Source organism: Ranitomeya variabilis, chromosome 7, assembly GCF_051348905.1.
Source record: "Ranitomeya variabilis isolate aRanVar5 chromosome 7, aRanVar5.hap1, whole genome shotgun sequence".
NCBI classification, from domain to species: domain Eukaryota; kingdom Metazoa; phylum Chordata; class Amphibia; order Anura; family Dendrobatidae; genus Ranitomeya; species Ranitomeya variabilis.
Window position 1 is genome coordinate 176019306 of NC_135238.1, and position 14858 is coordinate 176034163.

Sequence of the window (14858 nt, forward strand, 5' to 3'; positions counted from 1 at the left end):
AGCATCTCCAGCAGCCATCTGCCATGCAGATATGTGCACAGAGAAAATCATGTCTCCAATTTGCGGATATGACTGTCCCAATTCTCAACACAGCTGTCTGAACCTGGCCTAAACGTATGATTTTTTTTATAGGGGCTATATTACCTACATGGCTATGTGCTTTAGTCATGCTGTCAGTTTGGGTTGACAGACTCACTTTAAGCAAATTCATTGCATACACCCTAAACATGTGTTTGCCTTTGCAGCTGCTGCTTGACCCTAGCAGCCCCTAAACAAGCCAGCAATCACCTAAGGAATGAGCAAAATGCTCATTCTGCAGGTGCAGTTATTTTTAAAAGAAGCTTAAAAATCATCATGCTCGGCAGCTCATCGTCCTGTGTAAACAGGACATGTGCTTCCGAGACCACAATATTCAATACGTACAAGTCAAATGTATTACTGATCGATCTGTGCACATGGAAATGCGTTTAGCCTGTCTACACGTGACATTAAACGAAAACTTCTCTTCTTACATGCAGCCAATCCGCCATTGTTGAGCCCATCAAGAGTGCAGCTCTGTTGCTTCTGCTTAGTTTACTGGCAATCCATTCACCCTAGGGTGTCCCCGCAGTTGTATTCTTTTACTTTGGCCTATGTGCATTACTTCACATGGAGCAAAGTATCAAACTATACTGGAAGCTTCAATTACAGTTCTGCTGGTTGTTTTTGGAGCCGGTCAAGAAACGTTGGCAGACAAGACTAAGCAGAGCCCGTAACAAGGCAATAAAACAATTAGATTTTCCTGTATGAGGCTACCGCACAAGGTCTGGGGCGAAGACTTTATGTCCCGGAGTACAAATCACCAAAGCCATTTTTTTTGTCATTGCTGAGTCAACAACTGAAAAAGCAGGTCTAAAAATTGCCAAACTGTGAATGCAGCCGAGTATAAGCATGCAGGCTAGATCTCATGATCGGTATAAGATTACTACTGCAACGTACACTGCATGCCTTACATTACATATCATGTAGATTTATGGAAACAGTGGAAGGATGGTCGAATGTGAACATGTACTTGTAGGACAATTTCACGTATTACCTGAATTATACATTAAAAACAACACAAGGCATAATCTTTTAACATTTCCCAGTAAATTGAGACTTTCTGATAAGACTTCTTGAAATGTATTACTTTATAACATAATCATTTATACATTTCCTCTTGCTCCAACTATTTCCATGTCACCATGTAGACTTGTTGTCTTACAACTCCTTCTTAAATGAGTATCACAGAGGGGAAGACCCAAATGCCCCACCATGTGCAATATAAGGAACTGCCTCGCATTTATCTCTTATAGCTGTTGCTACAGTTTTATGCAAGGGTGGAACAATGGAGGCAGAAGAGGTTTTTGCTGGGGTGGAGCAATGGAGGCAGAAGAAGTTTTTGCGCTACACATATTTTGTAAACAAAATCCATATTTTTCTTATTATTTTATGATCTTTATTTTAAAAAATAAAATGTAGTCATCTGACAATTTTTACACTGGCCGCTGGAGCTTTTTTTTAGGTTTAAACTTCCTGTCCTTTCAGGAAAAGTTTACAAAAGTTTTTTTTATCAGTAGAAGCAGAATTAGAATGACAGATAACACCTCTGCACACAGCTGATAACACAGGATCCACCAATCACAATAGGTTGTGTCATAGATGACCCTGCTCCCCGTCCTTCATAATTACCGCTGCACATGATCATTAGATGCTTCAATACCAAAGATAGGGTTGGGGTCAAACCATTGTGGTTAATGAACATGTGTTGTTCTATGTAACCAAGGGAATTATTACTCTAAAAAGAGCTCCAATGGCCAGTGTGATATTTGCAATTTTTATTTTTGATACAGATTATTCTACAACAAAAAAGTTTCACAAAAAAAAACCTCAACATAAGAACCTGATTTAAACTATAGGTTATCTTCTGATAATGGCTTCCCTTTAAAGAGAACCTGACAGCTGATTAATACTGCACAATCCGTGGGCAGCATATATCAGACACTGGCTGTATGATCTAAGACAGGTATGTTTGAGGCTAAAACGCTGCAGCTTTTCAGCAAAAAAAATGTAAAAAAGCCATCAGGGACCGAGCCTCACTGGAGACTAGTCAGACAGACGGGCCCCCTGCGGCTTCTCCCCACCTGCTACCCTGGAGTGATAGATGTCTCTCTATACTCGCATGTAGACAGAGACCTATCACTCCAGGGCAGTAGGGGGGAGAAGCCATTGGGAACCCACCTGACTGACTAGTCTCCGGCGGCTTCTCCCCGCCTGCTGCCCTGGAGTGACAGCTCTCTCCCTGTACCTGAATGTAGGCAGACACCTATCACTCCAGGGCAGTAGGGGGGAGAAGGCGCTGGGAACCCACCTGCCTGACTAGTCTCCGGCGGCTTCTTACCGCCTGCCACCCTGGAGTAAAAATAAGTAAACTGACTGAACAATATATATAATAATTATAAATGCTGGTGCATAGCCAAAAAAATACATACATAATAATAGATTATGGCTGCACACATCTGTGCTAAAATAAGGAAGTTTGAAATATAAGGAATAGGAATAGCATAACGGCTTATGAACTTTATGAACAAACATGAGATTTTAGCACAAGATTTGGCCAAATATTGTGAGCCCATTCACCAACGACAAGGTAATCTCAGATTGAATGGGTAACTACACTGCCTGCCTGGTGTGAACACTTACCTATGGTCTCTGAGCTACTGCCCAATGTGAACACATGCTTGTGGCTAATGACATGATAAAGCCTTCTTATATAGGGAGGCTCAGAACCAATAGTGTTAAGATGTAATTAAAAATCACAGGTATGGTGAAGGGCGGGACGTTCAAGTCAGAAAATAGTATATAGTAAAAATAAGGCTGGTTTCACACTTGCGTTTTTGTCTGCAGCGTTTTTTGCACAAAAAACGCATACGTTTTTTTTTCCTATATTTAACATTGAAAACGCATGCGTTTTTTTGCACATGTGTTTGGTCGCGTTTTCAAACGCATGCGTTTTTTGTCTGCATGCGTTCATTTTCAAAAATGCTACCTGCAGTATTTTCTTGCGCGTTTTTTTGCCGCGAAAAAACGCATGCGTTTTTTCGCGGCAAAAAAATGCATTGCTGTCTATGTAAACGCATGCGTTTTTAAGCACATGCGTTTGTTTGCGCTAAAAACGCATGCGTTTTTATAGAAAAAAACCAGAAAACACACTGAAAAGCCACCCACCACCATCAAGGTGATAAAGGGATCCAAACCCTAACCCTAACTCTACCCCTAACCTCACCCCTAACCGTTTAATGAACATTTTCTGACAGTCATATTGCCACGTATTTAAGTGCCACGTGCCACGTATTTAAGTGCCACATGCCACGTATTTAAGTGCCACGTGCCACGTATTTAAGTGCCACGTATTTAAGTACCACGTATTTCAGTTGCACGTATTTCAGTGCCACGTATTTCAGTCACGTTTAGGGTTAGGGTTAGGGGTAGGGGTAGGGTTAGGGTTTTCTTGTTTTTTCTTGTGTTTTCTTGTGTTTTCTTGTGTTTTTCTATAAAAACGCATGCGTCTAAAAAACGCATGCGTTTTACCGCGTTTACATGCGTTTTTCACACATGCGTTTTTTTAAAAACGCATGCAGATAAAAACGCAAGTGTGAAACCAGCCTAAGTAAACTGACTGAACAATATATATAATAATTATAAATGCTGGTGCATAGCCAAAAAATACATACACCAGCATTTATAATTATTATATATATTGTTCAGTCAGTTTACTTATTTTTACTATATACTATTTTCTGACTTGAACGTCCCGCCCTTCACCATACCTGTGATTTTTAATTACATCTTAACACTATTGGTTCTGAGCCTCCCTATATAAGAAGGCTTTATCATGTCATTAGCCACAAGCATGTGTTCACATTGGGCAGTAGCTCAGAGACCATAGGTAAGTGTTCACACCAGGCAGGCAGTGTAGTTACCCATTCAATCTGAGATTACCTTGTCGTTGGTGAATGGGCTCACAATATTTGGCCAAATCTTGTGCTAAAATCTCATGTTTGTTCATAAAGTTCATAAGCCGTTATGCTATTCCTATTCCTTATATTTCAAACTTCCTTATTTTAGCACAGATGTGTGCAGCCATAATCTATTATTATGCCACCCTGGAGTGACAGATCTTTCCCTGTACCTGAATGTAGGCAGACACCTATCACTCCAGGGCAGTAGGGGGGAGAAGGCGCCGGGAACCCACCTGCCTGACTAGTCCCCGGCGGCTTCTTACCGCCTGCCGCCCTGGAGTGACAGATCTTTCCCTGTACCTGAATGTAGGCAGATACCTATCACTCCAGGGCAGTAGGGGGGAGAAGGCGCCGGGAACCCACCTGCCTGACTAGTCTCCGGCAACTTCTCCCCACCTGCCGCCCTGGAGTGACCGCTCTCTCCTTGTACCTGAATGTAGGCAGACACCTATCACTCCAGGGCAGTAGGGGGGGAGAAGGTGCCGGGAACCCACCTGTCTGACTAGTCTCCGGCGGCTTCTCCCCGCCTGCTGCCCTGGAGTGACAGCTCTCTCCCTGTACCTGAATGTAGGCAGATACCTATCACTCCAGGGCAGTAGGGGGGGAGAAGGTGCCGGGAACCCACCTGTCTGACTAGTCTCTGGTGGCTTCTCCCTGCTTGCTGCCCTGGAGTGACAGCTCTCTCCCTGTACCTGAATGTAGGCAGATACCTATCACTCTAGGGCAGTAGGGGGGAGAAGGCGCCGGGAACCCACCTGCCTGACTAGTCTCTGGCGGCTTCTTACCGCCTGCCGCCCTGGAGTGACAGATCTTTCCCTGTACCTGAATGTAGGCAGATACCTATCACTCCAGGGCAGTAGGGGGGAGAAGGCGCCGGGAACCCACCTGCCTGACTAGTCTCCGGCAACTTCTCCCCACCTGCCGCCCTGGAGTGACCGCTCTCTCCTTGTACCTGAATGTAGGCAGACACCTATCACTCCAGGGCAGTAGGGGGGGAGAAGGTGCCGGGAACCCACCTGTCTGACTAGTCTCCGGCGGCTTCTCCCCGCCTGCTGCCCTGGAGTGACAGCTCTCTCCCTGTACCTGAATGTAGGCAGATACCTATCACTCCAGGGCAGTAGGGGGGGAGAAGGTGCCGGGAACCCACCTGTCTGACTAGTCTCTGGTGGCTTCTCCCTGCTTGCTGCCCTGGAGTGACAGCTCTCTCCCTGTACCTGAATGTAGGCAGATACCTATCACTCCAGGGCAGTAGGGGGGAGAAGGCACCAGGAACCCACCTGTCTGACTAGTCTCCGGCGGCTTCTTACCGCCTGCCACCCTGGAGTGACAGATCTTTCCCTGTACCTGAATGTAGGCAGACACCTATCACTCCAGGGCAGTAGGGGGGAGAAGGCGCCGGGAACCCACCTGCCTGACTAGTCTCCAGCGGCTTCTTACCGCCTGCCGCCCTGGAGTGACAGATCTTTCCCTGTACCTGAATGTAGGCAGATACCTATCACTCCAGGGCAGTAGGGGGGAGAAGGCACCGGGAACCCACCTGCCTGACTAGTCTCCGGCAACTTCTCCCCACCTGCCGCCCTGGAGTGACCGCTCTCTCCTTGTACCTGAATGTAGGCAGACACCTATCACTCCAGGGCAGTAGGGGGGGAGAAGGTGCCGGGAACCCACCTGTCTGACTAGTCTCCGGCGGCTTCTCCCCGCCTGCTGCCCTGGAGTGACAGCTCTCTCCCTGTACCTGAATGTAGGCTGATACCTATCACTCCAGGGCAGTAGGGGGGGAGAAGGTGCCGGGAACCCACCTGTCTGACTAGTCTCTGGTGGCTTCTCCCTGCTTGCTGCCCTGGAGTGACAGCTCTCTCCCTGTACCTGAATGTAGGCAGATACCTATCACTCCAGGGCAGAAGGGGGGAGAAGGCGCCAGGAACCCACCTGTCTGACTAGTCTCCGGCGGCTTCTCCCCGCCAGCTGCCCTGGAGTGACAGCTCTCTGCCTACATGCAGGCACAGGGAGAGAGCTGTTGCTCTAGGGAAGCAGGTGGGGAGAGGCCACCAGAGACTAGTCAGACAGGTGGGTCACTCCGACTAGACAGGTATCATCTGTCAAGTTGACTTTAAGCTTTATATTGTCGGATATTTTACATGTACTAGAGAACTGGTTTTCCTAAGCATGGAGCCCAGTATACATTACATATGAATGAAGTTAAAATCTGTCATAGGAACTGTTTTCTAGATAAAAGGTGGTCTTCTCCAAGGGATAGCTATTTGGCCACATTTTACTGTACTTAAATTTGCAGTTTTATTTTTATTTAATTTTAATTTCTTTGTTTTGCACCTCTGCCTGTGTAACGAGTTACATATGCTGATTATTTGACCCTTTATTATAGGCAAAAATACACAAATTGCAGGCATGATGACTGTTCACCACTGATGTACAACCCTTCACTCATAGACTACGGTGGTCTCCATAATAACTGTTATAGCTCATCCTTCTGAGACGCCTCTATTTCTTTTATTCTGACATCTAGCGGAAACTCGATGCTTTGGGTTTGCAGCACTCATCAAACAGACACTAAAGCCTGATTATCACTGTACTTTCCCCACTATTTTCTATCCGTTATTTAATACATTTTTTTGATACACATGTATGCAGAATACCCTATTACACATCCCTTGGTTAACCCACGGGTATGCCCAGTTTCTGCCTGTTCACCTTGTAACTTTCTGCACACTTTTTGAAATTCCACTTTAACAGATCCATGTGAGCTAGATCTGGACATGGGCACCCAGTGCAAGGAGAATGTGGTTAAGTGGTTCTTTGACAAGACAGACAAGATTTGCACCCAGGTTTGGTATGGTGGGTGTGGTGGCAATGCCAATAGATTTGACACTGAAGATGAATGCATCAATAGGTGTCAAAAGACAAGTAAGTATCAGACATGGGGTATATGGTGCTCGCTCTTCTCTATTATTAACCATCAACGTTTAAGGCCCTTTCTACCCCGCAGGCTTTATATTCCACAGTGATCACAGACAGCTGGTGGGAAGCGGTCAATGTGTTGTTCTGAAGTACCATGTCGTGTTATGTATGGTTCTGTGCAAATGTTTTAGATAAGTGTGAAAAAAAATGCTGAAATATAAGAATGCTTTTAAAATAAGTATTTAAAGGGGAACTCCAGGGAGATAAAAATGTTTTTCAATCTACATTCTGTCTAATAGTATGGACGTTCAAACTCCTCTTTATGTTCTTAGACGTAACTTAAAGTTATTTATTTTTAGTGATGAGTGAGTATACTCGTTACTCGAGATTTCCAGAGCACGCTCGGGTGACCTCTGAGTATTTTTTAGTGCTCGGAGATTTAGTTATCCTCACCTCAGCTGAATGATTTACATCTCTTAGCCAGCTTGATTACATGTGGGGATTCCCTAGCAACCAGGCAACCCCCACATGTACTTATGCTGGCTAACTGATGTAAATCATTCAGCTGCAGCGATGAAAACTAAATCTCCGAGCACTAAAAAATACTCGGAGGTCACCCAAGCGTGCTCGGGAAATCTCGAGTAACGAGTATATTCGCTCATCACTAGTTATTTTACTACTTATCTTTTTGACATCATGTCACAAGCATTACAACTGGTCCTGCTCCCTTCGGTATATTACGTGAAAGATCAGGCGGCATGGTGAGCATCCTGCTGTCTATAAGGTCGCACCTCTCAGAAAGTCTGTGTGAGTGTGATATGCCTCCTTCACCACTCTCTAATTCTGCATTGCCTGCTTGCACCTTCACAGCTTGTATGTGACCTGTCAACGAGCATGGAGTAAGTGCTGAAGACGCAGGGAGAGGGAAATGACATGTCACATACAAGCTGTGAAGGTGCAGACAGGCAGAGCAGAGCAAGAGTAAGGGGTAGGTGGGACTTCACAGACTGCTCAGGGGGCTTGGCTTATAAGCAGCAGGATGCTAGCCATGTCCCCTGATCTCTGAGGTAATATCCCAGAAGGGAGAGCAACAGGAGAACTGTGAGGCGAGGTCACAATGGAAAATAGTAAAATTACACGAAGTTACATCTTAGAACAGGCAAAGGGCTATATGCCTTCATAGCTTTAGACTGAGGCTATGTGCCCACGTTCCGGTTTTTTAGCTTTTTTTAGCATTTTTGCGGCGGTTTTCTGCTGCAAAAACGCTTAAAAAACTCTTACATTAAGCATCCCATTATTTTAATGCATTCTGCAATTTTTGTGCCCATGCTGCGTTTTTTTCCACAAAAAAAACACATCGCGGAAAAAAACGCAGCATGTTCATTAATTTTGCAGAAAATCTGCGGATTTGCTGCTATATTATTGTAATGGGATGCTCCGGAAAAAAACGTGAAAAAAACGTGATTTCCTGCGAAAGGAGTCCGGTTTTGATCAGGAAAATTCTGCAAACAATCCTGAACGTGAGCACATAGCCTAAAGGTAGATTGAAATACCTTTTTCTCTCCCTAAGTAAACCTTTTAATAGTTAATTTTTTAGCAATTAAGAAAATGCAAAATGAATGAATAAAAGATAAAGTTAATTCAAATTGATGCGGCCACACTTTGCTTTACAAACAGATTAAAGGGAACCTGTCACCCCAAAAATCGAAGGTGATCTAAGCCTACTGGCATCAGGAGCTTATCTACAGCATTCTGTAATGCTGTAGATAAGCCCCCGATGTATCCTGAAAAATGAGAAAAAGAGGTTAGATTATACTCACCTGGGCGGGCGGGCGGTCCGATCCGATGGGCGCCGTGGTCCGGTCCGGGCCCTCCCATCTTCATAGGATGACGTCCTCTTCTTGTCTTTATGCTGCGGCTCCAGTGCAGGTGTACTTTGTCCTCCCTGTTGAGGGCAGAGCAAAGTACTGCAGTGCGCAGGCGCTGGGCCTCTCTGACCTTTCCCTTAACGGGGCAGACAAAATACGCCTGCGCCGGAGTGGCAGCGTGAAGACAAGAAGAGGACGTCATCGTAAGAAGATGGGAGGCCCTGGACCGGACCGCGACACCCATCGGACCGGATCGCAGCGGGACCGCCCCTGGGTGAGTATAATCTAACCTCTTTTTCTCATCTTTCAGGATACATCGGGGGCTTATCTACAGCATTCCAGAATGCTGTAGATAAGCCCCTGATGCCAGTGGGCTTAGCTGACCTTCGATTTTGGGGGTGACAGGTTCCCTTTAATTCATCTATGTACTGTTGCACAAAAATCTGAGATTTTGAAGGATTATAGTTTGGCATCATTTGATATTTGTATACCTAAGAGGTGATAATTAGTGATGAGCGAGTATACTCGTTACTCAGGTTTTCCCGAGCATGCTCAGGTGTTCTCAGAGTATTTAGGCGTGCTCGGAGATTTAGTTTTCGTCGCCGCAGCTGCATGATTTACGGCTGTTAGCTTGAATACATGTGGGATTCCCTAACAAACAGGCAACCGCCACATGTATTCAGGCTGTCCTGTAGCCGCAAATCATGCAGCTGCGGCAACAAAAGCTAAATCTCCGAGCACGCCAAAATACTCGGAGACCACCTGAGCGTGCTCGGGGAAATCCAAGTAACGAGTATACTCGCTCATCACAAGTGATAATCATTTTCATATGCAGTTTGAAACAGTGTTTAACTGAACCAGAAACAGCTGTGTAGGAGGCTTAAAACTCGGTGAGGAACAGCCAAGTTCTGCTATAGAGGTGAGGTTGTGGAAGAGAGTTTCACGTCACAGATCTCGTACCTTGGCAAGACTAAGCACAGCGATTCATTCAAAAACAGTGTGCAATTGTACCTCGAAGGATGGATGCAATTTTGAAAGCAAAGAGCGGTCACACGACTATTGCTTTGATTTATTAATGCATTTATTATGCGTTTTTATATAGCGCCATCATATTCCGCAGCCCTTTACAGACATCATCATCATCACTGTCCCTATTGGTGCTCACAATCTAAATTCCCTATCAATACGTCTTTAGATTTATTTTTTGTTCATTCATTTTGTAAGTGATAAAAATAAACTATTAACACTTTTGTTTTTGAGATCCTTCTTATTTCACAGCATTTGTTCCATGCCTCTATGAAACGTTATCACAGTACTGTATAATCAACCTCCATCATTATAACCTAGCTATTAAACATCTTTGTATTCCGGATGGAAATTTAATATTTGAACTTTAATACTGTGAGCTAATAGGTCAGTGCCAAAGTCCTTCTTTGCAAATCAAAAAAGAGTGAAGAAAATAAATATATGGCCAGCTTCAAGACATATTCTTAACGAGGACCTGTAATTTTCCAAAAATGTGATATTTTTTTCCTGGTGTAAATGCCGCTGTTCTCCTGAATCTGTCTTGGTTGTTTTTCTTCTACCTGTGCCTCTCCGTTCCCGAACTGTAGTCCCCTTTTCCTTGTATGTAAATCAGGTCTTGATAGCCAAGTAGGCGTGTATCTTTTTGAAGAGTAAATCCCCTTTGGCTAACAAGACTAGATTTTCATACAAGGTAGAGAACCATATTTTAGGAACAGACAGACAAAATAATCAAAAAAACTGCAAAAATGCCAGATTCACGAGAATAGCAACATTTCTGAAAGATAAAATATTTCCAGAACCTGGTAACTGAAGAATCAACCAACAAAATGTCAGAGAAATCACTCATTTTTTTCTCTTAGTCTATGAATTTTAAGAGTTGGTCATGCTCCCATTTATCTCACATTAATAGACCAATTAGTAGAATACCAAACTGCAAAACACATTACATAGAAATCCCTTTCCTGCTTTTCTTTTTTCAGATCTATTCTTTACACAAACAGTCAAACTGTGATTTAGTTGACCTGGTCAAGTACTTAAAGGGAATATGCCACCAGGTTTTTGCTCCCTCAACAGAGAGCAGCATAATGTTGGAAAAGAGACCCTGATTCCAGCGATGTATCACTTAGCTAACTGGGTGCAGCGGTTGTGATACTATCAGTTTTTGGATGTTGCATGTAGCAGAGCTCAAAAGCTAACCCCGCCTACAGCCCTGATTAGCAGCTTTCTATGTACATTGTGAGGGCGGAGTTGGACAGGGACGCACTTGAGCTGTAGTCCTGTAGCAATAATCTCCTGCTGATAAAACATTCATTTTATTGACACAGCACATAGCCTAATAAGTGAGACATTGCTGAAATCTGTGACTCAGACATCTACCTCAGATAAAATATAGCAAAAACAGGCTGACAGATTTCCTATAAGGGTATGTGTCCACGTTCAGGATTGCATCAGGATTTGGCCAGGATTTTCCATCAGTATCTGTAAGCCAAAACCAGGAGTGGGTGATAAATACAGAAGTGGTGCACATGTTTCTTTTATACTTTTCCTCTAATTGTTCCACTCCTGGTTTTGGCTTACAAATACTGATGGAAAATCCTGACCAAATCCTGATGCAATCCTGAACGTGGACACATACCCTTAGTGTAATTCGGCATCAGTGCTAGCAAAATATCTGTCTTGGCTGGAATCCCAATGTATATCCAAATGTTATAAACCACTTTTGTGCCTGTATACTTGTCATGCTCTTAAAGTGCTCCTTAGGTTATCTCCTTCCAATAACATTAGTTGTGCTTCTAACTTCTTTGTACATTTCCCAGTTTGTGGCATTTTATTGCATGGGTTACAAATTGGACCCTTGAGGTGTTAAAGTATTTGCATCAGTATACAAACCAGTAAACTTTTATCTGTGATCTTTTTGAGCTCACTTATAAAAAATATTAAGTACCGTAGTTAATATTTCGCTTATGAGAAATAAATAAATCATCTATTAAAAACAATTCTTTATTCTTCTTCTTCTACTAAAATATCCCCCAAATGGAAAATACCGACATGACTGAGTGTCCCCCCTTCCCGATACTTAGGTTTCATCAGGGGACCAAAGCAGAACACTTGGGATCATCCATGATTCTATTCTCCTTGTTGCCTGAAGGATGTCAACAATGGTAATATCCATGGCATTCTCCATCAGCCACTTGTGCACAAAGTGAATGGAATCATGGATGATCTCAAGAATTAATTTTGTGTCCCCTGATGAACCCCAAGTATCAAGAAGGGGTGAAACGTGTAATTTGTACCTGTATTATCTATTAGGAGGAATATTTGAAGGCTATGTTCACATGCTGCTTTTTTTGCAGTGTTTTTTTAATGCAAATTTTCAGCTGCTTTTCACAGTACCTTGCAAAGTCTATGAGATTTCAGAAATCTCATGCACACACATTGTTTTTTTTTTCGTGACCGTTTTGTCATAAGAGCTTGGTTTTCGCAAAATGCAGCTTGTCACTTCATTCAGCGTTTTTCACCCATTGAAAGCAATGGCTGGTGCTAAAAAGGCTGCAAAAACGCTGAACAAAACCCAGGTATCTGGTTTTGCTGCGTTTTTGGTGACAAAACCTAATGAAGTTGAATTTTTCTTTTTTTTGTGCATTAAACTTTATCAGCATGCCCAACAGACAAATGCACCCGAACAAGAACGCAGTAAAAAAAAGTAAGAAAAACTAAGCAAAACCTGCTTTTTGTAAGCAGCTGAAAATTGGCATAAAAAAATGCTGCAAAAATGCAACGTGTGAACATGGCCTAATATAGGAATAAAGTTTTGTCTTTAATAAACAATTTAATTATTTCAATTAAGACAATCTTTCCGAGATATCACATTACAACCCTAACTTTGTAGATAAAGAGAGAACATACACTAGACCACTGCACACTTATCAAGTAACAACTATCCCGACAGCCAGTCCTAGGGGACAATATATTCCTACCTAAGTCTCTGCGGCTCATGGCACGGCCATAAAGGCTATGGGAACATAATTCTGTAATGTCCATGAGCCCAAAATAGAATTTCTGAAAAGTCATCTTACAACAGTCGGCGTAGGCGTAGGTGCTGCTCCATTTTGTATTCTTCTAACAAACCACCATTTCTTACCGTTTCCTAGGTTCTCCATGTAACGTGATATTTGCTTTCTTTCGAAATGTTTCAATGAATCCTTCTTCCACAAAGCCATCATTTAACCGGACGTCTAACTATTATCTATTTTTTTCCCCCTGTGTTTGATTTAATATTCCGGGAATTCAATCCTATTTTAATTTCTTTTTAGCTGTTGAGAAAACTATGCAACTTCCAACGCTGGAATCGAAAGCAATTGCAGGTAATTTCAGCCGCCGTCCAGCCAGGAGGTCAATGTTCAGACGCAGAAGGATTCACCCAGAAAGAGCTCAACTTTTTCAAAAGAGGACAATTGTCAATTAAAGATGCAGTGTTTATGGATTTTACCTTCAAGAAAGGCATCAGTCAGTGACCACTTTAAACCTCAATCTTGTGACCAGAGACATAATTAGTTTTTTTTTTTTATATATATATATATATATATATATATATGCATAGTGGCCACTGGCCACTACTAGATGATTTAACTTCAATGGTGTACCTCAGAAAAAGCGTGTGCTTTGTAATACACATTTAAAATAATGAAGAAAGTTTGAAAGCAAAATGAATATAAGAAAAATTTAAACTTGAACAGAATATGTCACCAGTTTTTGGCTTCCCCATCTGAGATCCCGATTCCAGTGATTTGTCACTTACTTTGCTAATTGCTCCAGTTTTGATTTAAAGTTTTATCTGCTGCTGATCTCCCAATTCTCTGACTGCTGAGCTCTGAATAACCCCGCCCACACCACTGATTGGCAGCTTTCTATTTTCACTGTGCATAGGCAGAAAGCTGCCAATCACTGATGGGGCGGGGCTATACAGAGCTCGTACATATAGAGGACAACTTGGTAACAGCCCAACTAGTCCTGCAATGATAATCTCTCTTCCCTCAGATTAGGTTGCAAGAACCTGGTGACAGATTCCCTTTAAAGAAGACCTGCCACTTTCCATAAACATGTATTTTTTTACCTGATATAGATGCCACTGCTCACTTGAATCTGGCATGGTTTATTTTTTGTTCCAACACCTTTCTGTTTCCGAGACATGGTCCACTATTCCCTGTATACACATCTCCATCTCACGCCAACTGAGCATGGTTTTCAAGAAGACGACCATAGATAAGAACTCATGACCACGCGCCTTTGGCTTAAAAAGACTAGATTTACATACAGGAAAGTGGGGTCCATATCTAAGGAATGGAGAAGCGCAAGAACAAAAGAAAATAATAATTCCAGAAAGCATCAGCAGTTAAAAAAATATATATAATTATGGCAAGTGATGGGTCCTCTTTTAAGGGTTTTACTGGGACTTTTTTTGTGAATTATTCTTAAAATAGGTCAAAATTGTGGTACAGCCATGAATGGTACTGCTGTGCTTTCCTCTTCAAGTGGATGGGAGAGAGTTGTACCAATCATGGCTACTACACAATGTATAGAACACTGTCAACTCTTGGCCACTTCGGGCCCTTTATTTAGCTGATCAAGGCGGATACTGAGACTCAAACTCCCATCGATGTGGAATTGATGATTTATAAAGGTATTGTCCAGGATGACATATAAGATTCTGACATTTGCAGCTTACTTCTGTTTATTTAAAGGCTGACTGTAATCTCTCCGTGTATCCAGAGTGCTGCGGTCTTCACTTGCTTCCATATATCAGCACAACTCCAGAACTGCACTCATTTCCTCCCTCGTGCTTTCCTCTTTGTATATAGCCTTTATTCTCTGCTCTCCATAAAACTGTAAATACTTTCCACTCTCTCCACTGAAGATCTGGGTACAACCCCTCTCTTTCCCTCCTGCTATCTTTAACATTGAGAGAAGGGAGGGGAGAGCAGAGGGAGCCAAAATATCAGAACCAGGA

At 42.9% G+C, this 14858-nt stretch overlaps 1 protein-coding gene across 1 annotated transcript in view; it reads left to right on the plus strand.

Moving 5' to 3' along the window:
* The window catches only part of COL6A3 (collagen type VI alpha 3 chain), a 143582-nt gene that overhangs the window by 117796 nt on the left and 10928 nt on the right, over nt 1-14858 (plus strand). The window contains exons 43-44 of the mRNA XM_077272344.1: nt 6792-6962; nt 13165-13215. Of these exons, the coding sequence (XP_077128459.1) occupies nt 6792-6962; nt 13165-13215 (222 nt within the window). The remainder of the gene's footprint in view (nt 1-6791; nt 6963-13164; nt 13216-14858) is intronic.